Source organism: Callithrix jacchus, chromosome 9 (genome assembly GCF_049354715.1).
Source record: "Callithrix jacchus isolate 240 chromosome 9, calJac240_pri, whole genome shotgun sequence".
Lineage (NCBI taxonomy): Eukaryota > Metazoa > Chordata > Mammalia > Primates > Cebidae > Callithrix > Callithrix jacchus.
The window spans coordinates 40,003,344-40,025,119 of record NC_133510.1 but is presented as its reverse complement, the minus strand read 5'-3'; the positions used below and the strand labels follow the sequence as shown (position 1 = coordinate 40,025,119).

At 40.4% G+C, this 21,776-nt stretch overlaps 1 protein-coding gene across 7 annotated transcripts in view; it reads right to left on the bottom strand.

Moving 5' to 3' along the window:
- The window catches only part of DENND5B (DENN domain containing 5B), a 212,760-nt gene that overhangs the window by 75,259 nt on the left and 115,725 nt on the right, over positions 1–21,776 (bottom strand). For all 7 annotated transcript variants that reach the window (XM_035255863.3, XM_035255865.3, XM_035255867.3 and 4 more), the window contains one exon: positions 17,948–18,614. In XM_035255863.3, coding sequence (XP_035111754.3) covers positions 17,948–18,614 — 667 coding nt within the window. The remainder of the gene's footprint in view (positions 1–17,947; positions 18,615–21,776) is intronic.

Genomic DNA, 21,776 nt, shown 5'->3' with positions numbered 1-21,776 from the left:
AATCCTTAGATTTCAGGAAATACAATGAATCACAAGCAGAACAAAAAAAAGAAAGCCTCATTCAGATAAATCAGTCAAAATACTGGACACCAAAGACAGAAAATCTTAACTATAACCAGAGTTGCAATGACAGGTTTCTGGCTACCGAATGATAATGGGAGTGACTGATAGCTGACTTCTCAACAGCAACACAGGAAACCAGAATATGATAGAACATTATCCTCAAAGTACTAAGAGAAAAAAAAAAAACTTTTAACAAAGAATTTAACATCTAATGAACTATTTTTCATAAACAAGAACAAAACAAAATCTAATAGAGAAAGCTATCTCAGGAAAGGAACTTCTAAGAACACAAGTTAGGAAGAAGACTGATCCCAGAAGAAATCTCTTAAGACATGAGTATGTAAATTTTCAAAAAATAATAATTGAGGCTGGGTGAGGTGGCTCACACCTATAATCCCAGCACTTTGGGAGGCTGAGGCAGAGGGCTGCTTGAGTCCAGGAGTTCATGATCAGCCTGGACAAGATAGTGAGACCCCCATCTCTACAAAAGAAAAAGAAAAAAATTAGCCCGGCATGGTGGCATGTGCCTGTGGTCCCAGCTATCAGGAGGCTGAAGCAGGAGGATCACTTGAGCCCAGGAGTTCAAGGGTGCAATGAGCTATGGTCACACTACTGTACTCCAGCCCTAGGCAACAGAGTAAGACCTTGTTTCAAAGAAAAAAAAAATGTCTAAAACCTGGTGTATAGAATAAAAATGTCTAATTTGAGGGATTATTAAAACTGAACAATCATAACAAGTAAGCCACAATGGGCATGACTGGAGTTAAAGCATTTTATAGTATCTGTAAAGATTCTGTTTAACACACGACTTACTGTTCATGCTAAAATCTCAAGATTTACCATTAAGAAAAAGAACATAAAACATCTAAACTAAACAGAAAAAACTGCAATGAGAAAAACATTTCAATCAATTCAAAACATAAAAAAAAGAGAGAGAGACAGAAAAGTAAGACAAATGGTCAAAAACTGAAAATTTAAAAATTCTTAGGACTAGCCAGGTATGGTGGCTCATACCTCTAATCCCAGCACTTTGGGAGGCCAAGGTGAGAAGATTGCTTAAGCCCAGGAGTTCAAGACCAACCTGGGCAACACACAGAGACCCCATCTCAACAAAAAAATTAAAAATTAGCCAGGTGTGGTGGCAGGCATCTATGGTCCCAGCTACTAGGGAGGATCACTTGAGCCTGGGAAGCTGAGGCTGCAGTGAGCTGTGATCACACCACTGCATTCCAGTCTGGGTGATGGAGCAAGACCCTGTCTAAAAAAAAAAAAAAAAAAAATTTTTTTTTAATTCAGTGATAATGAAAATAACAGATATTAAGACTTGTGGGATGCGCCTAAAACAGGACTCAAGTGCTTAAGATGCTGATATTGGTGGGCGGGTGGGGAGAAAGGCTTAATGAGCCCAAAGAAAGTAGTAAAAAGAACTGAATAATAAAAACAAAACCAGAAATTAATAAAACAGAAAACAAAGGTACAACAGAGGATACCAGTGAAGGTAAACTGGTTCTTTTTAAAAGAGTAACAGGGCTGGGCACAGTGGCTCATGCCTGTAATCTCAGCACTTTGGGAGGCCAAGATGGGAGGATTGCTTGAGTCCAGGAGTTTGAGACCAGTATGGGCAACACAATGAGACCGTGTCATTACAAAAAGTAACAAAAATTAGCCAGGCATGGTGGCATGCACCTGTAGTCCCAACTACTTGGGAGGCTAAAGCAGAAGGATCGCCAGTCCAGGGACGTCAAGACTACAGTGAGCCTTTATCACGCTACTGCACTCCAGGATGGGCAACAGGGTGAGTGAGACTCTATCTCAAAAAAGCCAAACAAACAAAATGGAATAATTGACAAACTTCAGGTAAAAATAATTGGGGAAAAAACGCACAAACAGTATTAGAAATGACGAGGAGGACAAAACAGATATAACAGGGGTCAACAAAATAAGGAAATATTAAGATTTTTTGCTAATAAGTTGAAAGCTTAAAAATATTCTTAGAGAAAATAGCAATTAACAAAAATGTATTGAAAGAAAGAAACAGAGGCAGCTGGATGCAGTGCCTCAGGCCTATAATCCCAGCACTTTGGAAGGCCGAGGCAGGTGGATCAATCGAGGTCAGGAGTTCAAGACCAGACTGGCCAATATTGTGAAAACTCTCTCTACTAAAAATACAAAAATTAGCTGGGTGTGGTGGCATGCACCTGTAATCCCAGTTACTCAGGAGGCTGAAGCAGGAGAATCACCTGCACCCGGGAGGCATAGGTTGCAGTGAGCTGAGAACATGCCAGTGCACTCCAGCCTGGGTGACAGAGCCAGACTCCAACTCAAAAAGAAAAAAAAAAAAAAAAGAAATAGAGGAGCTTCTGGACTGGAAAATACATTAAGGTGCTGGGTAAGTCCAAGGAAGGCATAGCAGCTCTGCATCTGCCCCTAAACTTTTTACACATCTCTTCCATTTGGCTGTTCCTGAGTTGTATCTTTTATAATAAACCAGTTAGTAGTAAGTAAAGTGCTCTCTTGAGTTCTGTGAATCATCTAGGAATTTATAGAACTTGGGGGGTTGGGGATGGTGTTGGGGAACCCCTGAATTTATAGTCAGCCAAGAAAAAACATATGTGGTCTGGTGCTATGGTTTGGACATGGTTTACTTGGCCCCAGTGCTGAAGGTGAGGCCTGGTGGGAGGTGTCTGGGTCCTGGGGGTGGATCTCTCACAAATGGCTTGGTGCCATTCTCATGGTTGTGAGTAGTTTTCAATCTTATTTTCCATGAATACTGGTTGTTGAAAAGAGTCTGGCATCTCCTTCCTCTCTCTTGCTTCCTTCCTCTTGGCAAGTGATTCTGGCTTCCTTTCACTCACTACCATGAGTACATGCTTCCCAAGGTCCTCATCAGAAGCAGATGCTAGCACATGCACAGAACCTTGAGCCAAATAAACCTCTTTTCTTTTTCCTTTGAGACAGGGTCTCACTCTGTCATGAGGCTGTAGTGCAGTGACATGATGGCTCACTGCAGCTTCTAATTCCTGGGGTCAAGTAATCCTCTACCTCAACCTCCCGGATAGCTGGGACTACAGGCATACGCCACCAGGCCTGACTAGTTTTTTAATTTTTTTATTTTTTTGTAGAAGATGGGGTTTCACCATGTTACCCAGGCTGGTCTTAAAATCTAGGGCTCAAGAGATCTGCCTGTCTCAGCCTCCTAGAGTGCTGGGATTACAGGTGTAAGTCACTGCACCAGGCCAAACTTCTTTTCATAATAAATTAACCAGCCTTAGGTATTATTTTATAGTAACACAAATAAACCAAGACACCTGATACCTCATTTGTGGCTGGCATCAGAAGTGAGGACAGTCTTGTGGGATTGAACTCTTAAACCTGTGGAGTCTGACATTCAGTTAGAAATGAATTGAACTGTTGGGCATCCAGTTGGTATCAGAAATTGACAGGTGTTGGGGAGAAAAGATCCTCTCACTCGGTGTCAGAAAAAGTAGAATTTGTTAGAACAGCCCAGTCTCATGGAAACCTGTGGTTTGGGAAGAGGGACAATGAGAGGGTAGTGAATTAGAAACCTTTAATTCCTGCATGGCCACTAATGGTAAGGAGCAGAAGCTGTGCTGGGACCATTTATTAAAGTTAAAAGTAACCAGTGGAATTTAGAGATGAATCCACCTCCCCGGGAGTGGGGTTCATGAAATATAAAATATAAAATCCCTTGGTTATTGTTCTATGTAAAAGCTAAAATGAAATTTAAAAGAGTGCTAGGTCAGACCTCGATGCTGGACCAAGCTCGGATTTCTGCTGGTCCGAGGTTGACAACTCGCCTCAAAGCTACTCTCTACAGAAAAAACTATGTGGAAACCGGCTGGGCATTTCCTCACTAACACCGTCAGGCATTCTGTAGTTTCCTGGTTTTGTCGTTTCCCCCATTTGGACTACCTTTTTGATGACCAGAGATCTCAGAGGCACTCTTTGTTGTTTCCACATAATTTTGTTGTGTTTGAGAAGGAGTCTCATTCTGCCCATCTCAGCCTCCTAAAGAACTGGGATTACTGGCGTGAGCCACCATACCAGGCCACAGGCAGGTGGAGACTTAGTTTGACCACGTTGGCCAGGCTGGTCTTAAACTCTTGATCTCAGGTGATCCACCCATCTCAGCCTCCCAAAGTGCTGGGATTACAGATGTGAGCCACAGCGCCTGGCCTGAAACAAGTCTTAATATAGCATTACTGAAGGTTGCATGGACTATAAACCTGCTCAGATAGTTTCCCAACATTAAAGGGCCCAAATAAATCTGCTCTATTTGCCCCAGCATAGAGAAATTTAAGATGTAAGAAGGCAAAGATTGTAATGAGAAATAGGATCTGGAATTGCTTCGGGATACGGTAAGGCAAGCTAATCCAGATAAAGACAAAAGGGCCTTGCTAAACACCCAAAACCTAATGTACAGGAGAGGGTCAAATAATAAAGGGGCAAAGAAGAGAAGCTTCTGGGACTCATTTAAGAGCCTTTATATACTGTTGCACCAAAATCTTCTAGTGAAGTTTTTTCCTTTTTTAATTTTTTTAGTTACGGTCTCATTCTGTCACCCAGGCTGGAGTGCAATGATGCAACCTCAGGTCACTGAAACCTCCACCTCCCAGGCTCAAGAGATCTTCACACTTCAGCCCCTGTAGTGGCTGACACTACACATATGCACAATTATGCCCGGCTAATTTTTATATTTTAGTAGAGATGGGGTTCTAACATGTTGCCCAAGCTGGTCTCAAATTCCTGGGCTCAAGTGATCCTCCCGCCTCAACCTCCCAAAGTGTTGGGATCACAGGCATGAGCCACTGCCTCAACACAGTGGTTTAGTCTTAAAGCAGGCTACAATTAGAATGATAATATATTAAAGTGTTAAGGGTGAAACAGTATTAAGGAGGAAGTTTGAATGAAATTGGAATGTGTAAGCAGACTTTATCTAAATGTTTTATGGGAGTGGATCTTTTGTTTTTTCCTACCTTTTGTATTTTACAGAATTTATTCAGGGCTCCTTTCCTGTTCTCTACTTTTTTTTTTTTAATTGCATTTTAGGTTTGGAGGTACATGTGAAGAACATGCAAGACTGCTACATAGGTACACATATGGCAGTGTGATTTGCTACCTTCCTCCCCATCACCTATATCTGGCATTTCTCCTCATGCTATCTCTCCCCAACTCCCCGCCCCTCACTGTCCTTCCACTATTTCCCCCCGACAGACCCGTGTGTGATGTTCCCCTCCCTTTGTCCATATGTTCTCATTGTTCAACACACACCTATGAGTGAGAAGATGCGGTGTTTGATTTTCTGCTCTTGTGTCAGTTTGCTGAGAATGATGGTTTCCAGGTTCATCCATGTCCCTATAAGGGACATGAATTCATCGTTTTTGATGGCTGCATAATATTCCATGGTGTATATGTGCCACATTTTCCCTGTCCAGTCTATCATCGATGGGCATTTGGGTTGGTTCCAGGTCTTTACTATTGTAAACAGTGCTGCAATGAACATTCGTGTGCATGTGTCCTTTTGGTAGAACGATTTATAATCCTTTGGATATATACTCAGTAACGGGATTGCTGGGTCAAATGGAATTTCTATTTCTAGGTCCTTGAGGAATCGCCACACTGTCTTCCACAATGGTTGAACTAATTTATACTCCCACCAACAGTGTAAAAACATTCCTATTTCTCCACATCCTCTCTAGCATCTGTTGTCTCCAGATTTTTTAATGATCAACCTTTCTAATTGGAGATGGTATCTCAAGGTAGTTTTGATTTGCATTTCTCTAATGACCAGTGATTATGAGCCTTTTTTCATATGTTTGTTGGCCTCATGTATGTCTTCTTTTGTAAAGTGTCTGTTCATATCCTTTGCCCACTTTTGAATGGGCTTGTTTTTTTCTTGTAAATCTGTTTTAGTTCTTTGTAGATTCTGGATATCAGCCCTTTGTCAGATGGGTAGATTGCAAAAATTTTTTCCTATTCTCTTGGTTGCTGATACACTCTAATGACTGCTTCTTTTGCTGTGCAGAAGCTGCAGAGTTTGATTAAGTCCCATTTGTCTATTTTGGCTTTTGTTGCCAATGCTTTTGGTGTTTTGGTCATGAAGTCCTTGCCTACACCTATGTCCTGAATGGTTTTGCCTAGATTTTCTTCTAGGGTTTTTATGGTGTTAGGTCTTATGTTTAAGTCTTTAATCCATCTGGAGTTAATTTTAGTGTAAGGTGTCAGGAAGGGGGTCCAGTTTCTGCTTTCTGCACATAGCTAGCCAGTTTTCCCAACACCATTTATTAAACAGGGACTCCTTTCCCCATTGCTTGTTTTTGTCAGGTTTGTCAAAGATCAGATGGTTGTAGATGTGTTGTGTTACCTCCAAGACCTCTGTTCTGTTCCATTGGTCTATATTTCTGTTTTGGTACCAGTACCATGCTGTTTTGATTACTGTAGCCTTGTAGTATAGTTTGAAGTCTGGTAGTGTGATGCCTCCCACTGTGTTCTTTTTGCTTAGAATTGAATTGGCTATGCGGGCTCTCTTTTGGTTTCATATTAAGTTTAAGGTGGTTTTTTTCCAGTTCTGTGAAGAAGGTCATTGGTAGCTTGATGGGGATAGCGTTGAATCTGTAAATTACTTTGGGAGGTATGGCCATTTTCATGATATTCATTCTTCCTAACAATGAACATGGAATGTTTCTTCATCTGTTTGTGTCCTCTTTCATTTCATTGAGCAGTGGTTTGTAGTTCTTCTTGAAGAGGTCCTTTATGCTCCTTGTTAGTTGTATTCCTAGGTATTTTATTCTGTTTGTAGCAATTGTGAATGGCAGTTTGTTCTTGATTTGGCTCTCTTTAAGTCTGTTATTGGTGTATAAGAATGCTTGTGATTTTTGCACATTGATTTTATATCCTGAGACTTTGCTGAAGTTGCTTATCAGCTTCAGGAGATTTTGGGCTGAGACAATGGGGTCTTCTAGATGTATAATCATGTCGGCTGCAAAGAGAGACAATTTGACTTCCTCCTTTCCTATTTGAATACCCTTTATTTCTTTTTCTGCCTCATTGCTCTGGCTAGAACTTCCAATACTATATTGAATAGGAGTGGTGAGCGAGGGCATCCTTGTCTAGTACCAGATTTCAAAGGGAATACTTCCAGTTTTTGCCCATTCAGTATGATACTGGCTGTTGGTTTGTCGTAAATAGCTTTTATTATTTTGAGATACGTTCTGTCAATACCTAATTTATTGAGGGTTTTTAGCATAAAGGGCTGTTGAATTTTGTCAAAGGCCTTCTCTGCATCAATTGAGATAATCATGTGGTTTTTGTCTTTGGTTCTGTTTATGTGGTGAATCACGTTTATAGACTTGTGTATGTTAAACCAGCCTTGCATCCCCGGGACGAATCCTACTTGATCATGGTGGATAAGTTTTTTGATGTGCTGTTGCAATCGGTTTGCCAATATTTTATTGAAAATTTTTACATCTATGTTCATCATGAATGTTAGCCTGAAGTTTGCTTTTCTTGTTGAGTCTCTGCTGGGTTTTGGTATCAGGATGATGTTGGTCTCATAAAATCATTTGGGAAGGATTCCCTCTTTTTGGATTGTTTGGAATAGTTTCAGAAGGAATGGTACCAGCTCCTCTTTGTATGTCTGGTAGAATTCGGCTGTGAACCCATCTGGACCTGGGCTTTTTTTGGGTGGTAGGCTCTTAATTGCTGCCTCAACTTCAGACCTTGTTATTGGTCTATTCAGGGTTTCGACTTCTTCCTGGTTTAGGCTTGGAAGGATGCAAGTGTCCAGGAATTTATCCATTTCTTCCAGGTTTACTAGTTTATGTGCATAGAGTTGTTTGTAATAATCTCTGATGATGTTTTCTATTTCTGTGGAATCTGTGGTGATACCCCTTTATCATTTTTTATTGCATGCATTTGATTATTCTCTTTTCTTTTTTATTAATCTGGCTACTGGTCTATTTTGTTGATCTTTTTGAAAAACCAGCTCCTAGATTTATTGATTTTTTGAAGGGTTTTTTGTGTCTCTATCTCCTTCAGTTCTGCTCTGATCTTAGTTACTTCTTGTCTTCTGCTAGGTTTGGAGTTTTTTTGGTCTTGCTCCTCTAGCTCTTTCAATTTTGACGATAGGGTGTCAATTTTGGCTCTCTCCACTCTTCTCATGTGGGCATTTATTGCTATATATTTTCCTCTAGAGACTGCTTTAAATGTATCCCAGAGATTCTGGTATGTTGTGTCTTCGTTCTCTTTGGTTTCAAAGAACATATTTATTTCTGCCTTCATTTCATTGTTTATCCAGTCAACATTCAAAGCCAGTTTTTCAGTTTTCATGAAGCTGTGCGGTTCTAAGTTAGTTTCTGAATTCTGAGTTCTAATTTGCACTGCGGTCTGAGAGACTGTTTGTTATGATTTCCATTCTTTTGCATTTGCTGAGCAGTGATTTACCTCCAAATATGTGGTCAATTTTAGAGTAGGTACGATGTGGTGCTAAGAAGAATGCATATTCTGTGGATTTGGGGTGGAGAGTTCTGTAAATGTCTATTAGGTTTGCTTGGTCCAGGTCTGAGTTCAAGTCCTGGATATCCTTGTTAATTTTGTCTTGTTGATCTAATATTGACAATGGGGTGTTAAAGTCTCCCACTGTTATTGTGTGGGAGTCTAAGTCTCTTTGTAAGTCATTAAGAACTTGCCTTATGTATGTGGGTGCTCCTGTATTGGGTGTGTATATATTTAGGATCATTAGCTTTTCTTGTTGCATTGATCCTTTTACGATTATGTAATGTCCTTCTTTGTCTCTTTTGATCTTTGTTGCTTTAAAGTCTATTTTATCAGAGATGAGAATTGCAACTCCTGCTTTTTTATGCTCTCCATTTGTTTGGTAAATCTTCCTCCATCCCTTTATTTTGAGCCTTTGTGTATCCTTGCATGTGAGATGGGTTTCCTGGATACAGCACACTGATGGGTTTTGGCTTTTTATCCAATTTGCCAGTCTGTGTCTTTTGATTAGGGCATTTAGCCCATTTGCATTTAGGGTTAATATTGTTATGTGTGAATTTGATCCTGCCATTTTGATGCTAGCTGGCTGTTTTGCCTGTTAGTTGATGCAATTTCTTCACTGTGTTGATGCTCTTTACCATTTGATATGTATTTGGAGTGGCTGGTACTGATTGTTCCTTTCTATGTTTAGTGCCTCTTTCAGGCGCTCTTGTAAAGCAGGCCTGGCGGTGATGAAATCTCTGAGTACTTGCTTGTTCGCAAAGGATTTTATTTTTCCTTCACTTATGAAGCTTAGTTTGGCTGGATATGAAATTCTGGGTTGAAAGTTCTTTTCTTTAAGGATGTTGAATACTGGCCCCCACTCTCTTCTCGCTTGTAGGGTTTCTGCTGAGAGATCTGCTGTGAGTCTGATGGGCTTCCCTTTGTGGGTAACCCGACCTTTCTCTCTGGCTGCCCTTAGCATTTTCTCCTTCATTTCAACCCTGGTGAATCTGACGATTATGTGCTTTGGGGTTGCTCTTCTTGTGGAATATCTTTGTGGTGTTCTCTGTATTTCCTGGACTTGAATGTTGGTCTCTCTTGCTAGGTTGGGGAAGTTTTCCTGGATAATATCCTGAAGAGTATTTTCCAGCTTGGATTCATTCTCTCTGTCACATTCAGGTACACCTTTCAAACGTAGATTAGGTCTTTTCACATAGTTCCATATTTCTTGGAGACTTTGTTCATTCATTTTTACCCTTTTTTCTCTAATCTTGCCTTCTCATTTTATTTCATTGAGTTGATCTTCGACCTTTAATATCCCTTCTTCTGCTTGATCAATTTGGCTGTTGAAACTTGTGTATGCTTCATGAAGTTCTTGTGTTGTGTTTTTCAGCTCCATCAATTCACTTATATTCCTCTGTAAGTTGTTTATATTCTCATTAGCATTTCGTCAAATCTTTTTTCAAGGTTCATAGTTTCTTTGCATTGGGTTAGAACAGGTTCTTTTAGCTCACAGAAGTTTCTTATTACCCACCTTCTGAAGCCTGATTCTGTCAATTCATCACACTCATTCTCCATCCAGCCTTGTTCCCTTGCTGGTGAGGAGTTGTGATCCCTTGTAGGAGAAGCATTCTGGTTTCGGGTGTTTTCATCCTTTTTGTGTTGGTTTCTTCCCATCTTTGTGGATTTATCCACCTGTCGTCTTTGTAGTTGTTGACTTTCAGATTGGGTCTCTGAGTGGACGTGCAGTTTGTTGATGATGATGTTCTTTCTTTCTGTTTCTTAGTTTTCCTTCTAACAATCTGGCCCCTCTGCTGTAGGACTTATGAGGTCCACTCCAGGCCCTGCTTGCCTGGGGATCACCTACAGTGGCTGCAGAATGGTAAGGGTTGCTGCCAGTTTCTTCTTCTGCTATCTTTGTCCCAGAAGGATATCCACCAGATGTCAGTCTGAGCTCTCCTTTATGAGGTGACTCTGGATATACAGGGGTCAGGGAGCTGCTTGAGGAGATAGTCTGTTCTTTACAGGAGTTCAAGTGCTGAGCTGTGAGCTCCACTGTTCATTCATAGCTGCTGGGCAGGTATGTTTAAGTCTGCTGCAGCAGAAATGATAACCCCCCCTTTTTTCCCCCAGGTGCTCTGTCCTGGGGAGTTAGGGTTTTATTTATGAGTTTCTGTTGTGCTGCCCTGCCCAGAGAGGAGGCAGCCTAGTCACTGTCAGAGGCTTCGCTGAGCTGCTGTGGGCTCCGCCAGCTGCCGTGTGAACTTCCCTGCAGTCCTGTTCATACAGTTCTAACAGGTGTAGTTAGAACTGTCTCAGAATTGGCGGCCCTCTGTAGTAGTGGACTGCCTCAGTAGTGGCAGACGGCCGTCCCCCACAGAGCTGAACCGTCCTGGGTTCAGCTGTGCTTGCTGTGAAACTCTCAATCCAGAGCATTTCCGATTGCTGTTTTTCTGTGGGGGTGGGACCAGCCAAGCCTGATCACCTGGCTCCCTGCCTCAGAGCCTTTTTCTTTTTTTTTTTTAGTTGAACAGTTGACTGTCTCCCAGGTGTTCCAGTTGCCTGTTGAAAAGGCGCTAGGATCTGTGTGATTTCCATGCAGCGACCCGCTGCGCCGGCTGAAACAGCCAAATTCGTGGCACTTTTTTGCCCGGGAATCTCCTGGCCTGGCTCCCTGTTTCAGTCCCCTGATGAATGGGCGACCCTGTCTCCCAGGAGCTCCAATCGCCAGCTAAAACAGCGCCCGGACCCGTGTATTTTGTATGGGGACCCATGTATTTTGTATGGAGAACCGTGCCTCCCAGTGACAACTATCAGGGTGCTGGACTAGGGAATTTCCATTTTAGGGGCAATTACTAAGTTTGCTATTGGATATTAAAAGTGCCCCTATGACTGAAGGACATACAATAATGTTGAAACTTGAAATATCGATGGTATCCAGGGGGATTTTCAGAAAAACATTCTAATGGGAGAGGACAGTGCCCAAAAGAGTTCCCTAATGAAAAAGAAATGGTTTATACTGGATCTTGTTACCAGAGGAATGCAAGGAGATTCTCACATGTAGGGAGCCTCTTTTTCCCTAGGACTGACTTTGGAACTGTAGAAGAAGCTCCTGCATTTAATTGCCACTTGGACAATGCCCTAAAAACACCTCTCGACTGATCAACAAAGTACTGCTTGGTTTGTGGATGGCAGTTCCAAGGAGAACACTATGATGTCCACTTGAGCATATCTAGCCATCTGTGATGAGAAAGATGCCAACTTTTTAAAGAAAACTTCAACTAGCTTCCACTTTCTGACAAGGTTTAATTCAAATACAACTCATAAGAGGAATGAAATGAACAGAGAGAAGGCAGAGCAGCACCGCAAAGGCACAAAGGCATGCAGTGTAGTGTGGGCGGTGGGTACCAGTTTATTTCCACTATGAAGAACCAAAGGAGGTAAGCAAGGCCCCAAAAAATGTTGCTTAGACTTTAATTATTGGTATCAAAATTCAGAAACTGGTGTTTAAATTCCCCTATCTTATATTCTTCCACTAGTTCTTTGAAAAGAGAATCATACTCTGATCTTCATACTGTGCTCCTCCAGGTATATCCTCATTGCAGAACAAAGTGCCCATTTCTGATCTGGGGTCCGAGAAAAGTGCCTTCACTTCCTGGGTACGTTTTCTCTACTTAGAATTTCTAGCTAGTTATCACTGCAAAGTGACAGTGATATATACACTTCCTAAATAACACAATGAATTGGTTTAAATGGGCTATGGATCAGAACTTCAAATCAGTCTAGAAGGATATTTTCATCACTGAAATCCATCTACTTTGATTCACTTTGGGTTTTCATGGTAATTCTTCAGCACATGCAATGCTTTAAAATTTATGGCATACCTTTATCAGTGAGTAAGAAATGAAGTATCACATGTTATTAAAACTCCCTTAACACAGGAAGAGTAAGGAGGGCACCCAATACAAATCAACTTATTTCATTCATTTAAATAAAATATTTTTCTCTAATAGAAAAGACATTGTCAATATTAAAATCTAGATTTACACAGCTTTCATTTTATATTCTACAATTATTTTGCATGACACCTTTACCATAGACCTGCAGAATGAGTTAATCATTTAAAAATAAATATTGAAACAGATAAGAAGAGGTTGAGTGCAGTGCCCAATACAGTTAACACAGTCCTAAGTATCTGAAAAAAGACTGATACAAACCCAATTCTTAGTAGTACTACATTACTTACTGGCTGTATCATTTTGGGCAGATTACTTAGTTTACCTGAGCCTCAATCTCCTCCTCAACAAAAAATGCAGAATAGTACTAACTCACTGTTGAGAGGAATAAATGTAGGGAAAAGATTCAAAACATACAATGCATTTTTGTAGCACAATTCCTAACACAGAGTGATTTTAGTGAATAGTTATAAATTTATTGTATGGCACTTTTTTTGGGTATACACTTAAAATTTTAAAAAAATCTAGCTCTATAATTTCAGGATGAACTCCTGTTCTCAACATACAAATTACAAAAAAATACTCAAGTGTATAAAACCATATCCATAAATGCTTATTCTTCCTCTGAATAAACTGGTAGATATTAATGAACTAAAACTCCTGAACAAACTCCATAAAACCAAATGGGACAAGCTAAGCAGTGGCTCACACCTGTAAACCCTGCGCTTTGGGACGCCGAGGCAGGAGGATTGCTTGAGCCCAGGAGTTTCAGACCAGCCTGGGCAGTGTAGTAAGACTTCATCTCTACTAAAAATAGAAAACATTAATCAGGTGTGGTAGTGCATGCCTGTAGTCCCAGCTACTCAGGAGGCTAAGGGGTGAAGGTTGCTTGAGCCCCAGAGTTTGAGGTTGCAGTGAGCTATGATCATGCCACTGCATTCCACCCTGGGTACCAGAGTGAGACCCTGTCTCAAAACAAACAAACAAAAAAAGCAGAAACAGGAGAGCTCAGGACAGACCACAAACAGTGAGACATAAAGTGCTATTTAAAAGAGGAAGTGGGGAACGGACACAGTGGCTTACACCTATAATCCCAGCACTTTGGGAAGCTGAGGCAGGCCGATCACCTGAGGTCAGAAGTTTGAGACCAGCCTGGTCAACAGGGCAAAACCTCATCTCTACTAAAAATACAAAAAAAATTAGTCAGGCATGGTGGTGTGCACCTGAAGTCCTTGGTACTTGGGAGGCTGAGGCATAAGAATTGCTAGAACTTAGGAGTGGAGGTTGCACCACTGCACTCCATCCAGCCTGGGCGACAGAGCGAGGCTCCATCTTAGTTAAAAAATAGAAATAAAAAATAAAAGAAGAAGTGTGATAATGGAAGGTTTTGGTTTTTTTTTTTCGTTTTTGCCTTCTAAAAAAAGCATGGTACCCAATGTAAAAGAACATTTTTAGGTTCTCAATTCTGGAATAAATAAACACTTGGCTATATAATTTTAAAAAGTTTTACCGTAAGGCCAGGCACGGTGGCTCACGCCTGTAATCCCAGCACTTTGGGAGGCTGAGGTGGGCGGATCATGAGGTCAAGAGTTCGAGACCAGCCTGGCTAATATGGTGAAACCCCGTCTTTACTAAAAATACAAAAATTAGCTGGGCATGGTGGTGCGTGCCTATAGTCCCAGCTACTCGGGAGGCTGAGGCAGAAGAATCACTCGAACCCAGAAGGCAGAGGTTGCAGTGAGCCAAGATCTCACCACTGCACTCCAGCCTGGGCGACAAAGTGAGACTCCGTCTCAAAAAAAAAAAAAAAAAAGTTTTATGTTAAATGTAGTATGTTGAACCTTCACAACTTAGAGATAAGTATAATTTATAGAAGATTATATGGGACTAATAAAACTAATTATTATAATAGCTATCATTTAGTCAGTGTCAATTATACCCTAAGTATTTTACACAGGTATTATTTTAATCATCATAATAAATTGGTGAGAAAGGAGAAAAAAAATACCCCAACTATTATCCCTATAGGGATGAGGCAACTGTCACACAGGATTACCTAAGTCACCCATGGGTATAGTTAATAAATAACAGGGTAGATATTTGAACCCACGATTGTTATGATTTCAAAAACCAATACTCTAAACCAGGCATGGTGGTATGTGCCTGTAGTCTTAACTACTCAGGAGGCTGAGGTGAAAGGTATGAGCCAAGAAGTCTGAGGCTGTAGTGTGCCATGACTGTGCCTGTGAACAGCCACTGTACTCCATCCTGGGCAACACAGTGTGACCCCATCTCTAAAAATGAAAGGCAAAAACCAAAGGACCAGCCACCCCAATATTCTTTCTAACCCAAATTGCTTCTCTGGGTAAAACATAAATAAATGGAACTTTAAGATTCAAGAAAATGGCCTTTAAGATTTCTTCTAACTCTAAAATATAAAGTTCTTTTTTTTGGCCGAGAGCTGTGGCTCATGCCTGTAATCACAGCACTTTGGGAGGCCGAGGCAGGTGGGTCACAATGTCAGGAGTTTGAGACCACCCTGGCCAACATGATGAAACCCCGTCTCTACTAAAAATACAAAAATGAGCTGGGTGTGGTGGTGGGGGCCTATAATCCCAGCTACTTGGGAAGCTGAGGCAGGAGAATCGTTTGAACCCGGTAAGAAGAGGTTGCAGTGAGCTGAGATCATGCCATGACACTCCAGCCTGAGTAACAGGGTGAGACTCTGTCTTGAAGAAGAAGAAAAAAAAAAAGTTCTTTTTCTAATGGGCTAAAACACCTGAGGGTATTAAAGCTCTAAGCCTCTGCCCCTTCTATCAATTCTCTAATCCCTACCCCATTGCGGGGGGGGGGGGGGGGTTGGGGGGGGGAGGAAAGGAGGAAAGGAAGAGAGAAGTACATAAAATAAATTTTTTCAGATACAAAAAGGTGATCCATAAGTAACAACGGAAGGAGTGAGTCCTCAGCTTCTGCTGATGGGAAGGTTCACGCTGAACATTTAGCAGGTGCTGCCTCTAAAGAGAACAGTCACTACGCTTATGACAGGGATTTTGCTCTCAGTAGTTCAGAGGCAAAATAAACTACAGACTGGAACAAAAGGTGTGAAATCTCTCACTGGAGTCATCACAAATTTACCAGGTCAAGAATTCCATATAAAGTTGTTTCGGCCTTCACTTGCAGATCATGAAAAATATGATGGAGATCCGCAGAATACTCATAAACTGCATACAATTACCACAATAAAAAAATACAAAAAGGTGTCCACATTGGAAAAAAGATATAATACAGATGCTCAGATTAGAAAACACATATACCCCTCAAGTTCACAAGCATATCTCTTTAGCGAATACAAAACTGACAGTGGTTAAACAGTTGGTAAGAATCTGAAGTTGCCATAAGGACTTCCAACTGAGGACGACATGTCTAAGCTCTGCCTCCAGAGCACTAGGGAATTAATGCAGTGGCACAGTGGCATCTGCAATCTGTGGAGCAGAAAGCAATTAAGTCCTAATGCCTGAGGAGCTTCAGATTTAAAAATGGAAAATTTTTTAAATTTAAAAATGATGAGAAAGTATTTCATTAAAATATATTTTAAATATATTTAAAAAAAAAAAGTGGGCGAAAGAATAAGTAAAGAATTTAGATTGGTCATTAGAGAATAACTTCCTGACAGCAAAAATTGAGACATGGAACACATTATCAAAGGACATTATGTTGGATAAACTGAAGAAAATACAACCTTGTGAACGGCTGTCAACACAAATAGTGTCAACATACACACAAGATGGGGAAGTACAAATATAGTCTACTTGGCTCAGCCCCACTCATAATTTAAAATAGAAAAATAAAAAAAGGAAAGTGGTAAAATAAGCTTGACGGCACCAGTCAGGGGACTGCACTACAATTCTGACAGCTTACATACAAGTTAGCAAAATGCTAACCCTAGCCAAGTGCAGTGCTTCATGCCTGTAATGCCAGCATGAAGCACTGCACTTTGGGTTAGAAAGAATATTTGGAGGCCAAAGTGGGAGAATCACTTGAGCCCAGGATTTTGAGACCAGCCAAGGCAACACAGTGTGAGTTCATAGCTACAAAATATAAAAAATTAGCCAGGTGTGGTGGCATGTTCCTACAGTACCAGCTACTCAGAAGGGTGAGGTGGGAAGATAGCTTGAGCATGGGATGTTGAGGTTGCAGTGACCCATGACTGCACTACTGCTCTCCAGTCTGGGTGACAGAGTGAGACCTTGTCTAAAAAAAAAGCTAATCCAAATATTTGTATACCATTTTAAAGAATCTATCAATGCACAGGTACTATTTTATAATTTCCTTCAATTCACTATGCATTAAGACACAGCTTCTCTATTTTCTCTATACATTCATATGAGAACTGGTATCCTAGTCTAGACTCAACACTGGTCATCACAAATGTACTGGTAAGATAAAACCCATAGCTTGTTAGTTTCTTAAATATGTGTTGGGAGAACTCTGAATGAAAGATACCACAAAGACAACTTCCTTCTGAGATTAAAAGCAAAAATAAAAAACCACACACACACATACACAACTCTGGCAGAACTGTTAGACCTGGGAAAATCATCTGTCTCATGCCTGCTCACCTTTTCTCTCACTCAAATGAAATACTCCCACAGGCAAAGATCCAAAGTTGATTGCCTCAGGAAGCTGCAGAGTCAACATTTTCATTTGCCCCTTTTCAATGTTTGCTGAGTTTTGATGTGAACTTTTACTAATCCATAAAGAATGGAAGTCTACACATTTCTGGTAGTAACAGAATTATCTCACTCACTATGAAAAAGAAATATTTTTTCCTTTTTTTTAGCGGGGGGACAGATTCTCACTCTGTTGCCCAGGCTGGAGTGCAGTGGCACGATCTCAGCTCACTGCAACTTCCACCTCCTGGGTTCAAGTGATTATCCTGCCTCAGCCTCCTGAGTAGCTGGGACTACAGGTGCATGCCCACCACAACTGGGTAATTTTTTGTATTCTTAGTAGAGATGGGGTTTCACTGTGTTAGCCAGGATGGTCTGGTGATCTGCCCACCTCAGCCTCCCAAAGTGCTGGGATTACAGGTATGAGCCATCACACCCACCCAAAATAATGTTTTCTTAATGAAAATTATATATTGTCAGGAAAAAAGGGCTATTTCCATTAAGAAATAAACATACCCAAATCAGCCAAGTTAACACTTGTGTTCCTTCCTATTTCTCTCTGCAGTCACTAACTGCCACCTCAAAGAGAAACAGCACAGTCTCATCTCAGCTTTTGGTCCCACCATACCTGCTTCATTTATACAAAACAGAAAAGACTGTGATCATTATTTATTTGGTCCTAGTAATATATCCCATGGAAACACAGTAGTTGGGAGTGTAAGTATTTGTTTTTGGAAAATGTAAAATCCAAGGAAGACCTACCTTGTGAGTAGAGAAGGATTTGCATCTCTAAAAGAACACAGGTAAACACCTGCACCAGGTTCTCTAATCCCAGGAGTTCAAATGCTTCCCGAAGTGGGTAATCAGAGAGGGGGAGCTCACTGGGCCCAGGCCTCTGGCAGACGACAGGTTCATAAACACCATAAAATTTCAGTGACCTCCCTGGAGGTGGAAGGGGTACTTCATAAAGAATATTATGGATATAGCTTTCAAGTGGCAAGGGTGGTGGCTGCTGCGAGGTAACAGCCTTGTAAAGCTGGATAAGGAATTTCTTGCAGGCCTGCATGAATGGTAATGGTGTGATCAAGCATATACTTTTTGAAACATACAGGGTGTCTCTGCTGATATCATAGGAGTTGTATCGCTGGAGTTTCAAAAGGGAAGTTGTATCTCCTTCATCAAGACTACTTGCCAATGAGTCCATGCTGCAGGAAGATGAAGCATACACGCTGCTGTAATGCTCAGCGTTGTGCATCTGGTAGAGTGTCTGCATTGCTGTGCAGATTTGCTTACTTGTAACTTCTTCATAAAAAGTGAGAACAAAACCATAGGTGCGAGAACCATCTTCCCTGGTAATTATAAATGAGTGAAACTGGGGGTCTTTATTGTCAGTTTGTGTCCTGAAAGATAGCCCTTTAGGCATGCACAACTGCAAGAAAGAAAAAAAAAAGCATCAGAATGCAGTACACAAATTAACTTCAAGCCAGAAACAAATGTTGTTTTTTAACACAACAGGAACCAAAAAGACAGGTTTTATCCACATTTAACAGTGGCAATAGCCTTAAATTAGAAATACATTGTAAGTTCCTCATATACATATAAATAAAATTATTCTTAAAAAGAATATATACAAGGGAAAAACTTTTACTGTGTGATGTTACATGCAGGAAGCTTTACTAAAAACAAGACAATCATTGATTTAGTCCCAGAGTAAACCTCTAACTAAGGCTGTGGTCTTCAGCAAACTATGTAACTTCTGTGAGCTCAGTTCCTTTATCTACAATAGCTGCTACATCAATGACTTGAAGATAGAGTATGCAAAAGCACTTCACAAATATTTAGTACTTAAGTACTATTTTTGTATTAATGATGAAAATGTTTCAGGAGAGGAGAGAAATAGGAAAAGCCTCATTTAGTAAGTTAAACAAGGAAGAATAAAAACAACAGTATCATCTTTGCTATTTTTAATAGTATGTTATTTTATCCAAGAAAAAGAAGCTTCAGAAATCGAAAGCTTTTTGATCTACTAAAGCAGAAGTACAGAAACAAGGCATTTTAGATTACTTCTAGTAGAGATTATGCTCTAGTTCTTGGGAACTACCCAGGATTGAGTCAAACTTGGGAACAAAATTACCCAGAGGAACTAAAGATGCTATATTTAAGATACTTAAAATGCACAGAAAATTAGAATGGATTCTTTAAAGCACTTTAACAGAAATGAAATTACAGAAAAGTTGAAACATATTAAGGAAAACAGAACTTGTAATTCAACCAACCTAATAATCATTATTCATATTTAGATATTTCTACTTTTATATTGTAATATGCTTTTTACATAGAAATAAGTTAACCATATATTACTTTCTAGTTTTTTCCATATTTAATAACTGATATGTTACAAAATTTAGACTGTCTCCCATATCCCCACATTATGAAGAAAACACAATTCCTTCCTTCCTTCCTTTATTCAAACCATCAAAAATATATATTAAGTGCCTTTTATGAAAGGGGATTTGTGATACAACGGTGAGAAGGACAGACATGGCCTATGCTCCTATGGTGTTTCCAGTCCAGTGAGGATAACAGATGAGTTTTAAAAATCATAAACTATAAAGTAAGGGAGTGTTATGATAGGGTAAATAAGAGTTACTATGGGAAAAATATATAATAGTACGAAGATACACATTAGAAAAGAGGGAGCTATCAGGATAAAATGAAGCCCAAAAACTAAAACCTCAGGATGAGTAAATGTCTTAGTAGATAAAGATTCTAGTCAGAGAGGACAACATGTGCAAAAGCCCAGAAAAGTCTGAGGAACTGAAACAGGTCAGTACGGGTGGGGCACAGAATGCAAGGTGGGCAGACATAAGAGAAAGCAAGAGAAATCATTAGGGGTTAGCCCATCAAGGGCCTTGGTAGGCTATGTTAGTACTGTGGGGAGGACAATGAGAAACCTCTAAAGGGTTTTTAGGAGAGGAACAGAATTAGATGTGCCTCTTAGCACATCCATTTTGGAACACTGAAGGGAGTGGTTTTCAAAGGGGTTCCAAGGAGGCAGCAGGAATGTCCCAGAGCCTTGGAAGGGGGTGAGAGACTAGAGGAGGAAGCTTAGAGGGCCACTGTCCTTCCTTCCCCTATGCACATTCCACTTTCATTTATTTTGTAGAGTAGAATTCTTTCAGTCTTAAGATTTCTGGGTTCCCACTGCTTAAAAACAAAATCTTGATGGTGGCCTAGGATTAACGCAACACAACTGTCATTAAGCATGAAGACAGGTGGTGTACTAACTGTTCCTCACAGCCATTTCAGATTGTGGTCCTTCCATTCTCCCTAAAAACTCTTGGCTTTGAAACTCATGTCATGATTGTGCTACCACATTTTGGGTTTCTTTTCTATCCAACTTCATTTCTGGAGCAACTTCTTCCATGATTTTACATATACTCTGTTAACTCCTAAATCTACAATCTCATGAATCTGACCCTTAAATGAGAAACTACTTGACAATCCCATCAAGATGTGAAATAGGCAATTCAAACCTACCACGTCCCAAACTGAAGTTCTGATTTCTTCCTCCAAATCTGTTTCTCCTTTTATCAATCTTTTCCATAATTCCATCCATCTCATTTGCCCAAGACAAAAACCTTGGAGTCATCTTTAACTTCTTCCTCTCTTTCTCACTTACCCCATTATCCAATCCATTAGCAAATATTACCAATTTTATCTTCAAAAATATATGCAGAAATCAATTGCTGCTGCTTCTTTTTTATTTATTTCTTTTTAGAGATGGGGTCTTGCTCTTATCACTATGGATGAACTATAATGGTACAATCACAGTTTGCCGGAGCCTCAAACTCCTGGGTAAAAGCACTCCTTCCGACTCAGCCTCCTGAATCAGAAAGTAATTGCTTCAATCTTTACTCTTACCACTCTAATCTAAGCCACCCTCTTCTCTTGTCTGGATATAACAACTGATCTCTGCTTCTGCCGTTGTCCCCCATAATCTATTTTCCATGTAACAGCCAAAGCATCCTCAAAAAATATATTACAACTTGTTACTCTTCCCAAAATTCTCCAATGGACTCTCATCTCACTAAAAGCTGACGTCTTTATAATGGCCTATAAGAAAGCCCTGCATGACTCAGCCCCCAGCAACCTCTCTGCCTTCATCTTGTGCTAACTCACCCACTCTGCTCCAGCAACAATGGCACATTACTGTTCTATAAACACACCCCGAATTCTCCCATCAAAATCTGCTCTTATCTTTCCCAGCAACTCTCTTCCCCTTGGCATCCTCACGACTCATTCCTTGTGGCAGATACAGCTCCAATAATATTTCTACTTCCACAAACTCTTCCAAACCTTGACACTCTCGCATTAAGTGGAGCCCACTCTCCTTGAACCTGGATGGGCTGCTAAGAATGCCTCTACCAGGGTCTGGAAAACTTTTTCTATAAAGAGACAGGTAAGTATTTTAGGATCTGGAGGTCAGTCTTTGTAATTATTCCACTCTACACTGCATTAGATGAGTGCAAAAGTAATTATGGTTTCCGCATTGTTGGAATTTGCCATTTGATATTGGAATACATTCTTA